At 38.6% G+C, this 21794-nt stretch overlaps 2 protein-coding genes and 1 non-coding gene across 4 annotated transcripts; 2 read left to right on the plus strand and 1 right to left on the minus strand.

The window, feature by feature from the left end:
- The first annotated feature begins 4692 nt into the window (after nucleotides 1-4692).
- Nucleotides 4693-6530, plus strand: cfap276 (cilia and flagella associated protein 276). Of its 2 annotated transcripts, none has more exons than XM_026947120.3 (5): nucleotides 4693-4833; nucleotides 4912-5046; nucleotides 5134-5249; nucleotides 5358-5461; nucleotides 5821-6530. In XM_026947120.3, exons 1-5 carry the CDS (start codon nucleotides 4756-4758, stop codon nucleotides 5889-5891), a joined length of 504 nt encoding a protein of 167 aa, XP_026802921.1. In that variant the 5' UTR covers nucleotides 4693-4755; the 3' UTR covers nucleotides 5892-6530. The 2 variants fall into 2 exon arrangements, with proteins under 2 accessions (XP_026802921.1, XP_026803003.1); XM_026947202.3 differs by having other exon boundaries at nucleotides 4933-5046.
- Nucleotides 6152-6540, minus strand: LOC113537305 (small Cajal body-specific RNA 2). Its single transcript, XR_003403750.3, has one exon. It is a non-coding gene; the product is annotated as a small Cajal body-specific RNA 2 (non-coding RNA).
- A 5468-nt stretch (nucleotides 6541-12008) lies between these two features.
- Nucleotides 12009-21755, plus strand: inavaa (innate immunity activator a). Its single transcript, XM_026939856.3, has 10 exons — nucleotides 12009-12179; nucleotides 15043-15135; nucleotides 15645-15778; nucleotides 16345-16470; nucleotides 16759-16990; nucleotides 17848-17901; nucleotides 17985-18207; nucleotides 18645-18800; nucleotides 20084-20789; nucleotides 20976-21755. Exons 2-10 carry the CDS (start codon nucleotides 15081-15083, stop codon nucleotides 21066-21068), a joined length of 1779 nt encoding a protein of 592 aa, XP_026795657.3. The 5' UTR covers nucleotides 12009-12179; nucleotides 15043-15080; the 3' UTR covers nucleotides 21069-21755.
- The last annotated feature ends 39 nt before the right edge of the window (nucleotides 21756-21794 follow it).

Raw genomic sequence — 21794 nt, forward strand, 5'->3', positions numbered from 1 at the left:
CTGTCATAGGATGCCACCTGTGCAACAAATCCAGTCGTGAAATTTCCTCGCTCCTAAATATTCCACAGTCAACTGTCAGCTTTATCATAACAAAATGGAAGAGTTTGGGAACAACAGCAACTCAGCCACGAAGTGGTAGGCCACGTAAACTGACGGAGAGGGGTCAGCGGATGCTGAAGCGCATAGTGCAAAGAGGTCGTAGACTTTCTTCACAGTCAATTGCTACAGAGCTCCAAACTTCATGTGACCTTCAGATTAGCCCAAGTACAGTACGCAGAGAGCTTCATGGAATGGGTTTCCATGGCCGAGCAGCTGCATCCAAGCCACACATCACCAAGTGCAATGCAAGGCGTCGGATGCAGTGGTGTAAAGCACGCCGCCACTGGACTCTAGAGCAGTGGAGACGCGTTCTCTGGAGTGATGAATCACGCTTTTCCATCTGGCAATCTGATGGACGAGTCTGGGTTTGGAGGTTGCCAGGAGAACGGTACATTTCGGACTGCATTGTGCCGAGTGTGAAATTTGGTGGAGGAGGAATTATGGTGTGGGGTTGTTTTTCAGGAGTTGGGCTTGGCCCCTTAGTTCCAGTGAAAGGAACTTTGAATGCTTCAGGATACCAAAACATTTTGGACAATTCCATGCTCCCAACCTTGTGGGAACAGTTTGGAGCGAGCCCCTTCCTCTTCCAACATGACTGTGCACCAGTGCACAAAGCAAGGTCCATAAAGACATGGATGACAGAGTCTGGTGTGGATGAACTTGACTGGCCTGCACAGAGTCCTGACCTGAACCCGATAGAACACCTTTGGGATGAATTAGAGTGGAGACTGAGAGCCAGGCCTTCTCGACCAACATCAATGTGTGACCTCACCAATGCGCTTTTGGAAGAATGGTCAAAAATTCCTATAAACACACTCCTCAAACTTGTGGACAGCCTTCCCAGAAGAGTTGAAGCTGTAATAGCTGCAAAAGGTGGACCGACATCATATTGAACCCTATGGGTTAGGAATGGGATGGCACTTAAGTTCATATGTGAGTCAAGGCAGGTGACCGAATACTTTTGGTAATATAGTGTACATACATCTACACACACATACACACACACACTATTCATTAGAAAAATGAAAAAGTCATCAGCTAAGTCATGTTAGTTTTTGTTCCTCACCTTTAATGTGAAATTGCAAAGTATACAAATAAAGTGAAAAACAATCAGAAACCTTTTTAAGGGAAAAAAAGAAAAATAAAAAAATTTACAATAATCTAGTTGCATAATTGTGCACGCCCCTAAACTAACACTTTGTGGAAGAACCTTTTGATTTTATTACACCACTCAGTCTTTTTGGGGGCAGTCGTGGCCTAATGGATAGAACCTGAAGGTGAACCTGAAGGTTGTGGGTTTGAGTCTCGGGTCCGGCAGGGATTGTAGGTGGGGGGAGTGAATGACCAGTGCTCTCTCCCACCCTCAATACCATGACTGAGGTGAGACCCTTGAGTAAGGCACCGAACCCCCAACTGCTCCCCGGGTGCCGCAGCAAAAAAAAAAAAAGGCTGCCCACTGCTCCGGGGGTGTGTGTGTGTGTGTGTGTGTGTGAGTGAGACTTCACTTCACTTTACTTTTTGGGTAAGAGTCTATCAGTGTGGCTGATACATTTTGACTTGGCAATATTTTCCCACTCTTTCTTGCAAAAACATTCTAGATACATCAAATTGTGAGGGCATCTCCTGTGCACAGCCCGCTTCAGGTTATTCCAGAGATTTTTAGTCGGATTCAGGTCTGGGTTCTCTCTAGGTCATTCAGAAACACTGATCTTCTTTTGGTTAAACCATTTCTTTTGATGTATGCTTTGGGTCATTGTCATGTTGAAAGGTGAAATTCCTTTTCATCTTCAGCTTACTATCAGACACCTGAAAGTTTTGCACTACAATCGACTGGTATTTATAGCTATTCATGATCCCCTCTACCTTGATAAAAAGCCCCAGTTCTGGCTGAAGACAAGCAGTCCTAAAGCATGATGCTGCCACCACCATGTCACCATGTGTATGGTGTTCTTTTGGTGATGTGCTTTTTTTTTTTTGTACCAAACATACCTTTCAGAATTGGTCTCATCAGACCATAACACATTTTGCCACATGGTTTGGGGTGATTTAGTTGAGCTTGGATGTTTTTTTGTGAGAAAGGGCTTCTGTTGTTCTTTGTAAGCTCTTTGCAGACCATGGCTTCAGCAGTTGGATGAAACCAAGAAGATGAAGAAATCCTATAGAAGTGAAGAAAATTCTACAGAAGCAGCTGGTCTTTATTTGTGGTTAATCAGAATAATTTCACTGAAGACAGCTGTATGATAATTACTTTTGAACATGAGATTGAATGTGATTGGTTCATTCTGAGCACAGCCACATCCCCAGTTGTAAAAGGGCATGCACACTTATGTAACAAGGTTATTTTAACTTTTTAATTTTCCTATTTTTCCCAAAAATTTTTCTGATTGTTTTTAATTTTTATACTTTATAATTTCACATTGAGGGTAAAAAAAAGTTCTGACATGATTTATCTTGGTTTCATTTTTTTTTACATCACAAAAACCTGCCATTTTTACAAGGGTATGTAGACTTCCATTGTCCCTGCTCCATCCAGCATTGTCCCTGCTCCATCCAGCATTGTCCCTGCTCCATCCAGTATTGAACACAGTTAAGCACATGCATGTCTAAAACCACTCAAAATGAGCTGCTAGACTGTATGTTGGATGACTGCATGTTGTCAACTTTCAACTACCTATTATGGGGTTACACTAAAAATTCACTAGTGCCCTGTCAAGTGTGATAGCATCTCCACCAGAGGGCTCTCATGATCTTTAAAACAGATATGTAAAAAAAAGCACACTACTGTCATTTGGTTCATAAATGAAAAGAGTTCATAAATGAGGCAGTTGCAGGGGTCCCATTTGTGGTGGGAAAAGAATAGAAACTGCAATTACGTAATTAAATTAGGTAATTAAAATGAGAAGATCACGAAGATACAGTGATCGTGAGGCATTCATATCTATCTGGGTTAGAAAAATGCAAAAAAAATTAATGCAAATTAAATGAATGTAATCAATTTGTGGGTCCCTGGAGGACTAGTGGTTAGGCCTTGGCACGCTCACCGCTGTGGCCAGGGTTTGATTCCCGGCCAGGGAACCAATCCCAGCCACTGTAGTTGCACAACACAGTGCACTCCCAGTTTCGGTCCCAAGCCCGGATAAAATTGGGGAGGGTTGCATCAGGAAGGGCATCCGGCATAAAAACTGTGCCAAATCAAATATGCGAACCAATGATCCACTGTGGTGACCCGTAATGAAGAACAACAACAAATGAATTTAGTCAATGTGTCCACTTTCTTCCACTTGATGTAATTGAAATGGAAAAAGTTAGTGGCTAACTATCTAGCTAGTATCTAGCCTAAGAAGTGTTAGGCTAATCCACATTAAGTTGCTAGCTCATTATTACTAGCTATGACAATAGTAGTCTGTTGACTTTAAAGATAATCAGTGCTCAAGTCAATCACCTACGTTTTTTTCAGAACTATAGCAACTCACATGATCACAACCAGTAAAGAAATTTTCCTGACTTCAAACCTTTCATCATGCTAAATAGTCTAATAGGGTAATGTTCATTTTTCAGGTGCTATAAAGAAATGTTTTGGGGCATTGCCACTGTTAGAACCAACTGAAAGTGTTGCAGGTATTTTTAAGCCAAATTCTACTTGACTATATATAACTCATTATGTTAGCTAAGTTTAACAAGTAGCAAGTATTTTAGTTTTACAGAAAGCAGATTATCCAGTGAGCATATAACAAGTCATCCAAAGAAAATGCCTTCCATAATTATCTTGGATGAGGGAAGACATCAACAAAGGTAATGAAGTATTAATTCTATTTATTCTGGCTTATCAAGTAATATGATTGGTGTGAGTGAGGGCCCCCAGATGTTCAGAAACAACCCCCTGCCTCAGGGTTTGACATTTTCTGTGCAGTAAGATGCTTTTCTGCTCAGTAAGGTTGTAAATAGTGGTTATTTGCATTACCATAGCCTTCCTGTCAGCTCAAACCAGTCTTTCCATCCCCTTCTGACCTGTCTCATCAACGAGGTGTTTCTGACCACAGAACTCTTGCTCAGTGGATGTTTCTAGAGACTGCTGTGCCTGAAAATCTGAGATAGGAGTTTCTGAAAGACTCAACTCAGCCTGTCTGGCACCAGCAACCATGCCACATTCAGAAGCACTGAGATCACATTTTGAATGGCGATCAGTGCAAAATTCTAGTTTGATGGATCCCGTAAATCAGGATATATCGTGTTCAGTCAAAAATTGAATATTTGTTACATCGGCTTTCTGGAAAAGCACCCTGATTTCAATTCCCACTTAGGTTTTCTACGGAGGTAGGAAAGTTCACACCAAATGGAGTCTGTGCAAAAGAAAAGAAAGTTAATGACTAATAGTATAGCATGTTTCATTTATTGGGATATCTAGACTGTTGTCTTAAAGTCTATAACTGTATTTTTTAAAATTGTCTGTGTTTGTAACATTCAGTAACAGCAGGATAAAGGATTTATGCAGTAAAGATATTGATATTGATATTGAAACAGTCTACCACAGAGAGGCACTGCTGAGAAGAGTTGTTTTTTTTTTTTTCCTGTTACAAGTCTCATAGCAACGGTTGGCAAGGCAACGACGCACACCTAATCAAGTTGGATGTTAACCATTTCAGGAGAAGTGTAGCAATGTCGCGAGATCGAGACCCCTTTCCTTTTCCCAAATACGAGAATGATCAGACTTTTACCGGAAGTAAACCATGCCAGGTAACCTTTTTATTGACGTCCTCCTTTAATTAAACTACACTGCGTTTTTACTGAATCCCGTAATAAATCCAGCTGAAGCGTGTTTGTGATCATGTACAGAAACTGCCCTTTAAAAAGCCCACACACATCGCACAGAATGAGGAGCCGTGGAGCCGCTTAAACGACAGCCAGACTTTCTCCAGCATGAAGAGAAGTGTTCTGTACCATAAAGAGGTGAGCTGATCCATGATCAATTATGATCACTTGAGTGACTTCCACTAGCCAAAGTGTCTTTTGTTTTAACTGGAACTTTCCATCAAGGCCCCAAAAGACAGCCTGGACTTCCATCTCAGCGCTGTCTATGATAACCACCTGGACTTCCTCCTAAATAAGAATGAAACTCTGGTCCAGAGAGAGTCTCTGATGAGAGATCATGGGTGAGGATACCAAACTTTGCAGAGTTGGTGGAAATACACTTTATTTTTCTTTAAATAAAATAAATACCATTCTTGCATTGTTGCAGTTTTTTCTAAATTTCATTCCAGGGGTAACAATGACGATGCTCCAAAACAGGAGGATTATAATATGAAAATAAGAGTGTGGGTAAACCCCCAGAAAGCGTCCATTTACAGCACTGAGGGAGCGATTGGTGAGAAACATTTCCACTTTATTATGGGATTTACGGGTCCGACGTTACAGCTCCGCCATCTTGGATTCAGCCTCCCAGTCTGAGCCAGTTTCATTTAAAGCCTCAAATAAGCTTTTTTTTTTTTTATAGACTTTAATTAACTTAGAGCTGACTATGCGTCAGTTAATACTTGTATCATCTCTTTCCTAAATCTTTGCTCGGATTTATTTGGGTAAAAACCCGACAGGACCTTCCAAAACACTTCTGCAGCAGTGTGAAGCGCGTATATAGTTGTTTTGTTGTGCAATGTTGCCTCGTAGTGAACGTGTTGCTGATGTACAGTGACTTATTCGGCTTGTTTGGTCTTTTTTTCCTTTCAGAGTCTCCCCATAACGCTTCTACAAACCGAGGCTACTCCAGGAAGCACGATGGCGGCTTTTATTCAACTTAATAAAAGCCGAAGCTACACCCTTTTCCATTCAGACTTGTTTGCAGCACCTAACAGCTTCTCAGAAATGAGAAAAAAACATCCACTGCCGTAATACAAAGAAATAAAGGACAGAACTACTTTTCGCTAGTCTTTGTTTATTAGTTCGAACTGAAAGTAATACACACGTACAACACATGCTAGCTAGCTAATGCAAAAACCGAGTTTAGCTAAAGCTAGCTCCGGACACACACACACACAGAGGTGCTGCTAGGAGTTATGGTGAAGATCAGAATCGCCTCTATACTCATAGACCAGACAGGAAAGCCTGAAGGAAAACCTCCAAAATCCCACTGGCACTAGTATATCTGATCGATTCATCATTTCTAACCACAATCTCCATTGCGGTGCCCTGAAGCTGCTATCCGGCTATAAAAAGCCCAAACGCTCATCGCCACAGCGGGCTAACGAGTCTCTTCTTATCACTTCTGAATCCGAGCAGGGCAACAACACGGATCAGATCAAATAAGATCATGGTGTAGATTTTTAAAGACTCCTATTTAAGCACACACACATACACACAAAAATGCATTCATCCATACATTCAAACAACACAAACACTCAGATCACTCACGCGCCACACACTCACCCAGCAACACTCACGCATTAGTTCATTTCCGGGTCAGCGGCTTTTTATAGAGGCTGGGTGAACTAGCAAAACAAACACGAACAGTGCCTCCGTGTGGCCAGAGTAGGGTATAAACAGCTTTAATAGTTAGTAATGCTTTCTATATCTTGACTAATATTGTTTCCAGTAGGTCAACTAGTTGTTTAAAACAAGCTGTTATATTCTGAAATCTTGAGTTTACAGCTGACTAGCTTTGATAAGGAATAAAGGTCTTTCACAACAATTGAATTTGAATTGTGATCTTTAGTGGTAAGTCCATGGTTTTTATTTTTTAATTTTTGTTTTATTTATTTTTTATTTTATTATTATTTTTTGTTGTTGTTGATATGTAAATTTGAAGAATTTGTCTTTTCTCTGCAGTGTCCAAGGTCCCAAAAGGAAGAGAAATTCAAATTTATGCTCCTCATTCTACGAGAGTGGAACCCCAGCCAAAAATTGATATTGTAGTTAAAACAATAAAAATGAAAATGCAATCCCCATTTGGCCATATTCCCAAAATCTTTACACAAAATAAAACCCTGCCAAAATAAAAAAAATAATAATAATATTCATATGACATGTCTCAAATATTGGTGAGCATGAGTCATGTGTGATAGATAAAATATAAAAAAATTAAGAAATAATAATAATATAAAAAATAGACATCTTTTTGTCATTTCATTATCTTCATAATGTCTGTGCATGACTAGAATGGAAAACTTAATAGGGAAAAGGAAATTATTGCACTTCTTTAAAAAATATGACAAAACGAAAACTAAAGTGCAATATTTAACCATTAAACAGTTTGATAAACCCATAGAAGCACCCAGTTTCTAATTCAATATTCATCATGACTCCACTTTGTTGAAATGAATAGGTGAAAGTAAATGAACATATATGAACATATATATCTCAACACAGTCCTTTCCTGCCTTGAAATTTGGCAAACGTCAAGGCCCTACAAGATATCATTTTTAGAGCTAGACTATACGGTTGTCTTTGTTAGTTTTACATCTCTATATTTGCCAGACAGAATCAAGAGTTCAGGAATGTATCTTGTTTGTTGTATGACTACATCTAACTGTTGACAGGGATTAGTTAATCTGGGATTGCATTCCAGGTTAATCTTGGGTGGTGTAATGGGATTGCAAGCAACGACTGCAACCCATGTTAACAGCCACTAAGAAACATCATCAGTGCCTCTGGCTTCAGCATCAGGCACAATGAAACAAACAGTTACATGTGTTGGGGTGAGTGGTGTTTAAGGGGTTTCTGTACGAAAATGTGCTGAAACAGGACTTACAATCTGCTTGATTATGTGCGTGCTGTAGAAACAGAGAGTCTATCATGACAGTGATTAAATTTTAGTCTGTTAGTATTACAAATTTACTAATATCACAAATTTGTTGTCACATCATTAAATGTTGAAAACGAATATGGGAGAATGTGGCTTGTCATGGGACATGATATATTTCATATATATTCAGGTTTCTTTGGGAGGGGGTAAATTTTGTTTTGGTTTTACTTTTCAGTGTTTCTATGGCATTAAAGTTTCATAGTTTTGAAGAAGGACTTGGAATCTTTGTATAATAGTTAGAAACCTGCTATAAAAATTACATAGAGTGATATTCAATTATAGGTGAAAATGGTTTAATATTTTCATATGGTAAAACCCCGAAGCAAAATAAAACTTGTAAAAATGATAAGAAATGGTTGTAGTTATTTTTAACTTTTGTACAAGTTTTAGTTGGTTTCAGGGTTTTAACATATAAAAATAATAACCACTTTATTTTTATCTTTACATCACACCTATGATTTACATTTATTTATTTGGCAGAAGCTTTTGTACAATGTTCCTTAGGCATGAAAAAAAAGCTTATAACTATCTTACAACTGTTAACTGAAGTAAGTCAGCATAAATGTTGTATGTCTACTTAGTAATTGTTTTTTTCGTCCCACATTCCCCAATCTCATTGACTGTATATACACAAATACATACTCTTTCTCTGTTGAGTTGGTATGTTTTTATGTTTTTCTGTTGTTGCTATTGTTGTTGTTATTGTTTTAAGCTGTTTAAGCTACTGTTTTGACAGTATGAAATGTTAGAGATGAAACAGCGAGAGTGTCAGAAGGTCAAGTAGGCTGTTATCGTCATTCCTCTCATCACATACTGATGTAAAGTTAGGAATGAAATATAGTTCCCAGAATCACGGTGCTACAATTAAAACAGGGCAACATGAGACATCAGGCGTGAAGACAGTGACAGGCAATTTGATAAAGACAATACACTCTATATTATACAATAGACAATATGGTAACCATTAGACCTTACAGTACAAGAAACCAAAACCTCTATTGCACAGTAGTGGTGATAATGTAAGCAGTGTTGATAGTCCTGAGCACCAGTAGAACATGTAGGGAATATCTGTTATGTGCTGGTCAAGGAAAGGCTGGGACATATACAAGTATCAGAACAAAATAATAGGACAATGTATGGCTTACATGTTCACTGGAAATTTCAGAACTATGTTAAACTTAAAAGAATCAAGCTGCTCAGTTTGCAAAATCTGTCAAAAAAAATAGTGTGCAGCTCACATATGGATATATAGGCAAACACTATATGGTCAAAAAGAATGTGGACAACTGACCATTGAACATCCCACTCCAAAAGCATGATCATTGACATGGAGTTGGTCCCCTCTTTGCTGCTATAACAGCCTCCACTCTTCTGGGAAGGCTTTCCACTAGATTTTGGACAGTGGCTGTGGGGATTTGTGCTCATTCATCCACAAAAGGACAAGAGGTTGGGGCCTGGTGTCCAGCATGAAGGCCTGGTGCACTGTCTGTGTTCCAGTTCATCCCAAAGGTGTTGAGTGGGGTTGAGGTCGGGGCTTTGTGCAGGCCAGTTGAGTTCTTCCACACCAGCTTTGGAAATCATGTCTTCATAGTCCTCACTTTGTTCACAGGGGAGTTGTTATGCTGGAACATGTTTGGGCTCCTTAGTTCCAGTGAAAGGAAATCTTAATGTTATAGCATACAAAGACATTTAGAATAGTTGTGTGTTTCCAACATTGTGGCAACTTTGTGGTAAGGTGTCCACATACTTTTGGCCATATGTACCTTGATTGTAATTACAGATACATGACACACCAATTCATGTGGCTGTAATACTAAGTAAAGTTAAAGTATTGTTTGTTTATTGCATGTAATTGTAGAATTATAAAATTATATAAAGTACCTTAATGTTCAATGCTTTTTTTTTACTTTACATCAAGAAAAATGTTCAAATTTCAAATTAACTAATTAATTACTTTTCCCCATCATATTTTCAATTTCAGTGAACTGATTAATATAAATCCTGCACTAAGAATCACAATGACATTTTCTGTTCAACTAATTACAGTTTTATGTTCATTTGTATAATAGTTATTACATTATATTATATTATAGTATTATATCAATAAGATAATATAAATAGAGGTCATATGCAAGTACATAATCATTTAGGTAATCTTTCTTCTGTGTTGCATATGTAGTGGTTTCTCAGCTTTCTCAAAGCATTGATCAATTACATTTTTAAAAAAACGATTAAATCCATCCATTTTCTGTTCCGCTTATCCTATACAGGGTCCGGGGTGCCTGAAGCCCATCCCAGGGGACTCGGGGCACAAGGCAGGGGACATCCTGGATGGAGTGCCAACCCATTGCAGGACACAATTGCACACACACCCATTCACACACTACAGACAATTTAGAGATGCCAATCAGCCTACAATGCATATCTTACTGGGGGAGGAAACCGGAGTACACGGAGGAAACCCCCGAAGCATGGGGAGAACATGCAAACTCCATGCACACAGGGCGGAGGTGCAAATCAAACCCCCAACCCTGGAAGTGCGAGGTAAATGTGCTAACCAATAAGCCACCATGCCCCCAACGGTTAAATAAACGGTTGAACCCTTAAGTGTTATATGGACTATAGAGGTTATAATGAACTTTTGTGATTACACAATTGCACTTTTTGATCATATAGAATACAGTTTAAAAGGGAACTATTTATAATCGCACTATCCCGTGTCACCCAGATGAGGATGGGTTCCCTTCTGAGTCTGGTTCCTCTCAGGGTTTCTTCTTCATATCATTTCAGGGAGTTTTTCCTTACCTCTATCGCCTCTGACTTGCTTATTGGGGATAAATTCAAAACTTAAAATTTATATCCTTATATATTTCTGTAAATCTGCTTTGTGACAGTGTCCATTGTTAAAAGAGCTATACAAATAAAATTGAATTGAATTTGGTTGTGTCCTGGGAGAAATATATAAAGTTGTACTTAGGGCCCCACAAATGAGTATTTCTATTTTAGAAAAAGTTCCAAGTAGGACATTTTCAAAAACAGAAACCTTTGACCATTTTTTGAAAATAAAAAAAATTGATAATAAAAAAAACTTAAGGATTTTTTCCCCCTAAGACTGTAGTGCTGAGTCCCTGGAGAAGAGTTAGGATCCTAGGAATGTGGCAATGCCCCAGATCCAAACCAGTGAGGTTTTCACCACTGCACTTCAGGGCACACACTGCTCACTGTGCCACACTTGTGACAGTAGATTTCCTGTGTCACTGTCCTGCACTGTTCTAAACTGTGCACACATGCTAGTCAGGTCGGGGGCAGGGGCACTTCTCGTCGTGTTGTTGCACTGTGTGATTTCTGTCGCAAGCTGCCAGTACATTCACAGGTGGGAGACGCTCTAATGCCTTCATCGATAAAGAGCTCCCTGCTGCTTTTCACATGGAAATCAAGCCCTGCTTCATCAGCTGATCTTTCCATTCAGGGAGTGATCCAGCCAAAGAGAGCTGACCATCTGCCAGCCGGATCAGACCATAAAATTAACAAAAGGAGTGTGAAACCTGAAGCTTGCCAAGAATATTATACTGAAAAGAAAGTTGTGGTTTTTTTTTTTTTCGTGGTACAAACTGCTACAGGTTAACGTGACTATGTTCAATACTGACAGCAGTGTTTGAAAAGAAGGGGGCGAGACAATATATAATTATTTCATTTTGTCATTATATACCTTCATCAGCTCAATAGAACTATTGGCCAGCTGTCTGAGGCACTCGCCTCTTGTTTAGCTCTTTTGTCTCCGCTTTCTTCCCGCTTGCTCTATTCAAGCTAACAACAGCGCCAGCACAACAGAAAAGCGTGTGTATTCACACAGCCAGGCACTCGGAGTTTGGATGAAAAGGGGGAGTGGAGACGGGACACAAAAATCTTTTTTTCAATTCTGAATCAACTATATACAAAAAAACTAATTTCTCACCTATCTATATTACTAGTCCAACATTAATCAGGGGTAGGGTTTTTGATAGTAGGTCAATTATCATCAAGATTCGCGTCTTATTTCTATTGACACCCCCCCACTTCGAAATGAAATGGTACGGCCCAGAGGCAGCCGTCTCTTTAGAGTAGGTCCAGCATCTCATCAGCATTTACACCGGAGTGCCTAAGAGTGGGTGTGTGTGCGCGCGTGCCTGTGTGTGTATGTGTATGTGTATGTGTATGTGTGTGTGTAACCTGCTGAGCGTCTGTGTTAATGGATTAAAAAGTTGACAAGCTCATTTACAGACCCATCTCGGAGTGACAACTAAAGAAGGTATGAATGAATAGAAGTTTAAGATATTAGATATCAGCTATTTTTTACTTCATTGGAAATCTGTAGCAATAATATCATCTATCATTATCACTAATAATCATCTTTAATCATCTGTCTTTTATTCTGTCTGTATTTATTATTAATAACGTGTAATTGTGAAATCTTTATGATATTGTGAACTGTATCACAGTAGTAGGCCTAATGCCAAGCTGATAATAATAATAATAATAATAATAATAATAATAATGATGATGATGATGATGATGGTGGCGGTGGTGGTGAAAGGGTGCCTTCCAATCCTTATCAAAAACCAACAAAAATCAAGTATTCATTATATGATAAGTAATATAGCCTACAATAGTTCAGGTTGGTTGTTCACTGTGAGGAGTATTTTGGAAGATAAACTTTATGGATTTTAGAGAACATAATATTTTTCTACTACATTTATATTTGCTTTTCTCAAATAAATGAAAAGGCCCAATTACCATGTGTTTACAGTAAGCATATCAGAGCAGCAGATGTTGCATTCATAAGCTTGATAAGGTCCTCTGTTCACAGTGCCTGTTGAATGCAGGGATATACAATTGATTAAATCATCACAACTATTATGTTAATGACAGTTTGTTAGTTTTTACTGGGGTGTACCAACACAAATGTTTTATTACACAGGCACTCTAAGGAAAATAATATGTACTAGCCTTTGTATCCTTTAACACATTAATATAATTTGCCTTGTCGTAAACAAGAAGTACACTAGTTAAGAGTAATATGTAAAGCAGCACTGGGTTAAGAACTTCAGTTAAACAAAGGACTTGCACTTTGCATTATTAAAGAGAGTATCATAGGAGGTTTAATTTTTGCCTAATATTTTTCTAATATTTTTTGTTATCTGCACTGATTAGAACATCTAATGCAGTATAGTTCTGTGTTGCTCTTCTCTGTCCTCTTTCTACCAAATCTGTTCTGGACATGTCATTTTTTTTTTTATTTGAATAGTTTATGGATTTTCACCAGACACAGAAATAAGTCATACTGTAAAGTCGTTTTGCCTTTCCCATAACATCAGTATGTACGCACTTCAGCACCCCGTTAATTACAGGTTGTGCATACATGCTGGTTCGGGTTCAAGTCTCCCCTCAGACTTTCCAACATCTAGCCCACTTTGGGAATTCCAAACCCTGACCACAGTGGTAATGAATATGGCATTGGATGCAATCCAAAAGATCGCAGCTCCACAAGTAAAGCATGGTGGGAAAGCTGGAGTAGACAACACAGCCTACACTCCATAAACACCCATTTCCTGTGATGTCTCTTTGTTATGCTTCAGTGAGATATGAGGATGGGTGGGTCAGTACACCACAGCATTTTGCTTCAGATGAGCAGATCACTGCTATGTCCTGTTTGCTCATTTAGTGCAATTAGGTGACTAACTGGACAGACATTAAGTCATATTTTCAGGATGGGGTGGAGTGTACTATAAAAGTAGTACGCATTTTTTGGGAGGTTGCAGTGGTCTGAATAGTATGTTGCACTGACGGTATTCATCCCACGGTTCTTACCACATTCTCACACACAGCTAAAAAAGAGAATAGAGAGAGACTTGTATACTCTGCATTCTTAGGTTGAGGCATATTCTACCAGTGAATACTGTCTTCTCAGCAAATTAGCCACACTGCTGTGTTGATAAAGGAGTTCAGGATTTGCACATCATAATGTGCAGGCCAGTCTCTGCTTACATTCATTCTGTGCAAAGCTGCATCCGCTTATATGAGTTATAGGCCTGATTGATCATGAAGCCATAAGAGATTCTACAATAGCCTCCTACGAAATGCACATCATCCAGGAAGAGGCTATGATAATCAAAATAATATCTGGTCTCAAAGGGATGTTAGTATGTTACGCTGCTAATTTGAAAATGATTCAAAACTTGTTTTTGTGTGACCTAGCGTTGACTAGTCATGAGACAGATTAAGATCACTTTCTGGATATGAAAAGGTCTTTTCATCTGATTCAAGGTTATTAAAGGTTAGTCTACACCCTTGCAGACATGTGATAGTATGAGGGAAGTATTTATCGATGTTTAGTTTAATCAAAGTGGCTCAATCAAAATCATACAGGAATAAATATCTTACAAAATCAGACTGAGGGTATTCCTCTTTATAATTCTGATTATTTAAGTTCCACTAAAGCTTGTTATAAGAAGTATGTTGTGATCCTTGAAATAAGAGTGGCCTTAATGGAAATAATAGCACCCTCTCCCTGAGGCAGAGTCAGGCCTCAGACATTGTTCCACTTCAGAGCTGAAAAGGAAGTTTTTTGGTGCGGGGGACGACAGGTGCAGGCTCCGGGAGGGGGAGCGCTCCTATAGCCATCTGGTTTCTTTCGGGGTGTTTAGTTTTCCAAACACATTCACCCACACACTCCATCACCACATCAGCGCGTGTGCACTCGCACACACACACTCACACACACACACACATACGCCTGCAATGGGCCAGGTCGCCATGGCGCTGTATAGAGAATAAGCTCCGGCACATGTGCACGGTCAACCATGGGGTGTGTTTCTATTGTGTTGTGAGACATTAAAGCAGTGGAGGAGGTGTGGGCTTTATGTCAACTAAAGGATGGGTGGATATGCCAAAAGAGAGCAGTTGCACTTTCTCTAGCCTCAGTTGTTGGGTAGATTCTTAGGAGCCAGTGTGCTCAGCATTTGCCTAAGAAGGGTAGGCTATGCATATCACATGCCACAAATTTGGTTGACAAATAACAAGTGGTTCCTAGGCTGAGAGCAACATGATAACAAGGTGTACAAGTTGAAAACAGGAAGTAGACTTGGATTTCACACTGTGTTTCTTATCGACAGAGACTCTGGAACAACTTATATCTCAAAGTAGGAAAAGCATGGACTGCAAGGAAGAAATCAGTGACTCAGACAGTGGGATCATCTTAAATTCTGGTAAGCACTTAAAACTACATTGTGGATTGGAGCAGAAAGTGTTTACTAACCTACAAAATTATGAATAGTACTGATGGACACATCTGCATGAACAATTCTGTAGTCCTGTCAACATCAGAGATAAACTTTAAACTGAAATGTAAGATCTGGCATCCTGATTAAGTTTCTTTATTGAAATATAAAGATATTAACAATATTTTGGAGGACTGATTCTCCATCCGATGTAGATGTAAACATTGTATTCTAATGAAACTAAAAACCATTTGTATACATTTGCAAGTTAATAACCAAGTTTCTCAGTTTCATTTTAATGTGTCACATTAGATTCTGTCCACGATCTCTGCCTGTTCATTTCATTAGTTTTACTTAGCTTAACTTCAGCATAGTTTTAGCACCTCACTTGTATCTTATACTGTATATAGAAGCAAAGGTCCCTGAGAAAAGAAAGTCTCATTAGGCAAAAAGGAAATCTTCTTCTCCTCATAAATGCATTGTGTTCACTTGTGTAGGTCCAGACAGCCCTACATCTCCTGTGAAGGACCTCAGCACTCACACACGGGCCATGAGGCTTAAGCACCAGGCTCTGGAGGACAGACTGGAGCTGTGTCTTCTGGAGCTAAAGAAACTGTGCACCAGAGAGGCAGTGAGTAACATTTTGTTGTCTGTTTTTTATTGAGTATAGAAACCACTTTCACTAATGGAGGATGTGAATTCAGTTCATTGTAATTTTTTATATCTCAGACCACTATAATAAAAGATTCCATGTGAGTTGATTACACAAGTGTGCATCGTAAACACTGGTGAAGAAAAAAATGGCCTTGCAAGTGTTGACGTGATTGATCTTAATAAAGATTGTAAGAGTTGCTTCAAGTGAGTCTTTGAACAAATCAACTATGGTCATGGTGCAGCACTGTGCCTTTGGTGTGCTTTCTTTTGTTCTTCAGAGGAGTCATTGGAGCGAGTCAGCAGTGGGCAGTTGTGAAACAGATACTTCTTTGCAAGATAGTCGGGGTGTTTCTTATTCACACTGAGCCAAGTTTCCATAAGATTTAGTAATCATTCCACCATAAAACCCCTTTGTACAGCGTAAACATCTGCTCAATGACTGATAGCCAATACACCTTACTCCAGAGATTGCTGACTTTGTTCTTGGTTATATTTTTTTGTATTTTTAAAGAAAAAAGTGACAGTCAATTTGTTTTTTTAAAGGAACTTACTGGAAAGCTGTCATCTGACTATCCATTGCTGCCGAATGAGAAACCACCACAGATCAGGCGACGCGTTGGAGCATCCTTTAAACTGGATGAAGGGTTGCTTCCCCATGGAGATGGAGAGGTACAGGAACTTGATTCCTGTACAGGAAGCTGATATTTCCTTCCTGACTGGACATAATTTTTATGTGTATATATATATATATATATATATATATATATATATATATATATATATATATATATATATATATAGTGTGTTAAAGTGCTATCTTTATGTGAGGATTCTGATAAATAGCCTGGTCATCTGAATCTGAGTACAAAACTAAATTAAATAAAATCTGGCAGCATATTTGACCTTAGGGTTTTATATATATATCAGGTCAACACACTTTTCTTGCTCTCACTTTAGGAATCAGTGTTGCATTCACTTGAGGCTGATCTGGCCCTCCAGAGGCAGATATATGAAGCAGCCCGAAGGCTGTCCCTTGAGGAACACATCAGCAAGCCGGTGAGAAAGAGCCGACTGCAGCAATGCAAACGTGAAGAAAAGAAAATGAAGGAGCTCCAGGAAGCTGTGTTAAAGCACTGCATTAACCACGGCTGTGTTTCACCAGAGACCTGCTGTTCCTCCAGGCAGAGAGGTAAGTCTCTGATTCCGACTTGTCCGTGCTGTTTTCTTTACACTGGTTGCCAGGATGATTGTGCCAAAAGTCACTTTATCCCCACATATATAATATGTGTGATATTATTATTATTATTATTATTATTATTATTATTATTATTGTTGTTGTTGTTGTTGTTGTTGTTCAAATAATAATATTAATGTAGATTTGTAATGAACATTTTTATTGCATTTATAGTCCTAATATTTGCTCCAAACCTGTGACACACTGTGGTTGAGCACTTTGTTTAGAATTTAGTTAACATTATAGTCTCTTGTTTTGAATTTGCCATTTTGGAGAAATGTTTTGTGAACTCAGTATTCACAAAATGTAGTCAATCTGCAAAGATATTTGGTGTCTAACATTTGCTTCTTTAGTTTTGCACTGGAGCAACAAGGCTACTGTAGTAACACATAACGAAAGTGTATTTCTCTCAAATTATTTTCCATAAATGCATACCTGTATATACATGCTTCAGATATCAGTTAGGCAGTAACAGTGCATATCTTGAGTGTGTGCATAAACTGACAGAAGAGATCAGGTGAGACTGACTTCCATCACTTGTTAGCTACATACATGCTCAGACGCCGACACATCTTAGCACTTCTTCCTATTTATTTTATTTAATTTGTTTATTTATTTGTGGCTTTTGAATTGACCAATAGGGAGTTATGTCAGAAATAATTATTCAATAAGCTTTTAACTGCAGAATAATGATGAACATGATATGAAACTATGATGCCTATAGTGTGCCTATAACACATTAAAGTACATTTCTGAATGCAAAGTTTTACATAATATAACAACTAACTTTGTACTTTTGTTCTGATTTCCAGACCTGTGCATGTCTGATGACAGCTCGCTGTCTGACGCTGCTGCCCATGATGATGGTGAGGGCCACATCCTTTTATGCTACTCATATGACTGAAATCTACACTTAAGCAGTCTAAATGAAGGCATTTTTCTGTCACAGATTTAGAGCCAGGCCCAATGTCCCCGATGGCTGTGGACTCTGTGACTGGTTTCCAGCATGTGCTGACCCTCTCGCCTTGTCACGGAACAAAACATGCAAGTTCCAGCTCCAGCCTGGAATATGAGCGATCACCCATTCAGAACATGCCATGGAGAGAATCCAGTCTAGATCAGCCATATCAGAAACAGAAGAAACTTCCCTCTGCCAGCAGCAGCAGGTCAAGGTAAAGCTATGGAAAATTTACTAACCTAACCTTCATGAGACTTGGTCATTCACATGATTTGAATCTTTAGAAAACACTAGAATCTATTTTACAGAACTATAAGTGCACCATTATTCTACTGTCAGTTTGCATCCTTGTGGCCAAAATACTGATCACATGACAAGTGTATAATCTGACCATTTTAATGAAGCTATTTGCTGAATGTTGTTTCGAAGGGCCTTTACTAGTGTCATTAATTAGTAATTAATTCATTTCCCATGTAGGCTTTTGTATGTTTTTGGACCTTATTAATAATAATGCAATTAATAATTAAATCAATTAGATTAGACCAGGCTATCGATGATTAAATCACTGTTTCCATAAAGACAAAAGGGTCAATCAATTTAGGATCCACTGTAGAATGAGAGTGATTTATGACATTGTGTGTGTGTCAGCAGCAGTCCAACAGGAACCTCAATAGACCAGAGACTTGATGACATTCCTCCTGCTCCCCAGTTTGTGTTCAAAAGCCTGGCAATGCGCAACAATAACTCCAACAGCGCCCCCTCCACCCCGAAGCTGCCACTGCGCCGCCACATCTCCCAGTCCTTCAGGTAATCCAATCTGAGCATATCCACATGCCACAGATTTAGAATATAGCAAATTTTATTAGAAGGGTTTTGGACTCAGGGTTTTGGACTCTAGTTTTCACAATAATTTCAAACCGTGTGATACTTATGCAATTTGCTGTTTAGTTTAACCATTTTCAGACAGAACTGTACCTGAACCTGTTTTTGGTGTAGGGGCAGAACCAGGGGTTAAATTGGGTGGGTGCAAAGGATAGCTGAGCCCCCACACTTGTGGTTTATGTGAATACCAAGTTTCAGTGGTATAATTTGATGGAAATATAAATCATAATACACAGTAATGCAGTTTCACACTCCTTTATAGAGAAATATTATTTTATTTAAATCTTGCAAAATATATCCCTTCAGTGAAGGCAGTTATTACGTCTCTATTTACATCTAATCAAAATTAAGCTAAATTTTGGTTATGTTTGCATTTTTTTGTAGAAAATAATCAGATATTGAAAGAATCAGACTTAAGGTCAAAACCTTAAGGTCTGGCTACCCACTTATAGTCTGTTCAATTACGCTCTTAATACAGAAACATATATTTTTGTTTCTGTATTATATTTGTTTATATTTTATCTCTTTTCCATTATGTCAGTGCTGAGAGCTCTGTATAATAATCCATAAACTGAACATTGCTGTTCCCACACTGCTGGTGCCTATAATAGTAGCAGGCCTCGCCCCACCTTCTAAATCCCAGTTTAACTTCTGGGCAGAACACAGTGACAAATTTACAGTATAAATATAGAATTCAATATTCTGGTATCTGCTTTCAATTCCACATTTCCAAAGAGCATAATATTTAGTAAGAGAAACTGTGACTCATATAGAGGATTGTTTGCAGCATTCAGTTGTTTAACAGTGTAAAATATAACATTTTTGTTTGATGTTTGTTCTTTCAAAATATTCAGGTTTTATGAATATTGTACCATATGTGGTACTGCATCAAGAAATGTGATCAGCATCTATATGAGTAGAGCATAATGCTAATAAAGATTACGTCAGATTACATTATAACAATATGCTGTTACACCGCATTTGGAGTTTAGCTTTACTGTTGAAGTAAAATAATATTAGAATTAGAAAATGTTAGTGTTAATGGAGAGGATAAACACATTCATGTGGCATAGTTAACAAAATGTATATATTACATATTAAATAAGTTAGAAATTATATATGATTATTAAATATTTAATAATTGGATTTTTAAAAAATTTAATTCAACTATCTGATACAGTTAGATGATGTTTTGATGTTTACAACAGGTTTCCCAGGACCAAGCCAGAAGTAAGCAAACCGAGCTTAGATCTGAGCCGTGGAAGGACGAAGCTCCCGCGTCGCCGCGTCACTGACTTTGCCTTGGCTTACTCAGTGCAGCGTCTGTATCAGTGCAGCTCAGAGGACAGCAGCTCGGAGCACTCCATATCCTCCTATAGCAGCTCATCCAGCCATGAGTTAACATCTGAGGTGACCAAAGCCTGCCCTCCTCCTTACGGTTTCCACCGCACCGCTCAAAACAAGTCCCACGGCCAGTGCTCCACCACCAACATCCTTCCCAAAAACAACCAAACTGTCAACAAACAAATAAACAAACCAACTGTGATCATCTCCTGTCAAGATAATAGCCATGACAGGATGTTGCCAGAGAGAGATATGAGAAAGCTGAACCTGGCTTTGACCTCCCCAAACACAAATAAGCAGCAAGTAGAGGTGACTTCACCTAAGCGTATACTTAAACCCCCTCCACCATACCACAGGCTGACTCGCACACCTTCACTGAAGGAGTATCCCAATCATCCTAGCAGGCTGCTTCCTCGAGATGTGGTGACAAAAGACCTCAGGGCCTGGCATGAGAGGAACAATGCAGGAGAACTCAAGCTTCGGCCACTGGAACGACACGGGTCTATGCGTGCTAAACGCTCACCGGATCAAGAGCCACCACCCTACCACCAGATCCAGTCTCAGAGACAGGTAAAGACTTTGATTGCTGTATTACGCAGTTTTCATGTACTGAACTGATAACATAAATAGATAAGATAATGCTGAGGAAAGTAGTATGAATTAATAACTAATATTTCTTTATAATAATAATAATAAGAAGAAGAAAAAGTATGCACAAAGGTATGTCTGATATATTGTTGTTCTTGTTCTTTGCAGACTCCTCAGAAAGTGATCCTACAGCGAGCTCCTGATGGAACTCCTCTGCAGTGGTATGAAGAAGAAGACTGCGAGATTGTAAGTCAGGTCTAGACCACAGTCAGCGGAAATTCAGAAGCATCTTTCACCACCTTTGTTCTATACATATCTTTTTTTAACCTGTTTATTGAGCCAATGGACTCTGATGCTGTCTGATAGTAAAATGCTGACTCTGAGTAAAAGGTGAAGCTGATGGAGCACAGATTTTCACCAACTGCAGACCCCTTCATCACTTAAACACTGACTGAAATTCAAGTCTGAGAATTACTTAACCGTAAGGCATCATGCCAAATATTCTGTGATGATGATATTATTATTATTATTATTATTATTATTATTATTATTATTATTACTGGTCCATGTGTACAGTTACTATTTCTAAAAAAGTCATATGAAAAGTACATTTTCAAGTATATGTTTGTGTCTGGTACACAGTTTTCTATTCCCTAGTGTTTTGGAGCCCCAATTATTTAATGTAATACATTATGCATTAATATAATATTTATGTTATTTTTACTCTTCTAAGGTTAATCTCAGTCTTTTTCTTACACGTTTTATGGTTTCTACATTTAAATATTATTGATAGATGATGCTGCTACGCTGTTTGGTACTACGCCTTTGTTTTATAAACTGCCTGCTAGATTTTATGAGTGCTGATATTTTTCTTATTCAGGTGTGCTAAAGCAGCAATTCCTCCCTATAATATATATTTGTGTACTAACAACTTTATATGTATTTAATTTTATTTATAATAAAATATACACTATCAAGACTGCTCAT

Source organism: Pangasianodon hypophthalmus, chromosome 8 (genome assembly GCF_027358585.1).
Source record: "Pangasianodon hypophthalmus isolate fPanHyp1 chromosome 8, fPanHyp1.pri, whole genome shotgun sequence".
NCBI classification, from domain to species: Eukaryota; Metazoa; Chordata; class Actinopteri; order Siluriformes; family Pangasiidae; genus Pangasianodon; species Pangasianodon hypophthalmus.

Bases quoted from the DNA above. Each gene is read 5' to 3' on its own strand.
- cfap276 (XM_026947120.3), top strand. From the start codon at position 4,756: ATGTCGCGAGATCGAGACCCCTTTCCTTTTCCCAAATACGAGAATGAT. The intron at 5,250-5,357 runs GTGAGGATACCA...ATTTCATTCCAG, and splicing joins TCTCTGATGAGAGATCATGG to GGGTAACAATGACGATGCTC. The intron at 5,462-5,820 runs GTGAGAAACATT...TTTTCCTTTCAG, and splicing joins CAGCACTGAGGGAGCGATTG to AGTCTCCCCATAACGCTTCT.
- inavaa (XM_026939856.3), top strand. From the start codon at position 15,081: ATGGACTGCAAGGAAGAAATCAGTGACTCAGACAGTGGGATCATCTTA. The intron at 16,991-17,847 runs GTAAGTCTCTGA...TCTGATTTCCAG, and splicing joins CTGTTCCTCCAGGCAGAGAG to ACCTGTGCATGTCTGATGAC. The intron at 18,208-18,644 runs GTAAAGCTATGG...GTGTGTCAGCAG, and splicing joins GCCAGCAGCAGCAGGTCAAG to CAGTCCAACAGGAACCTCAA.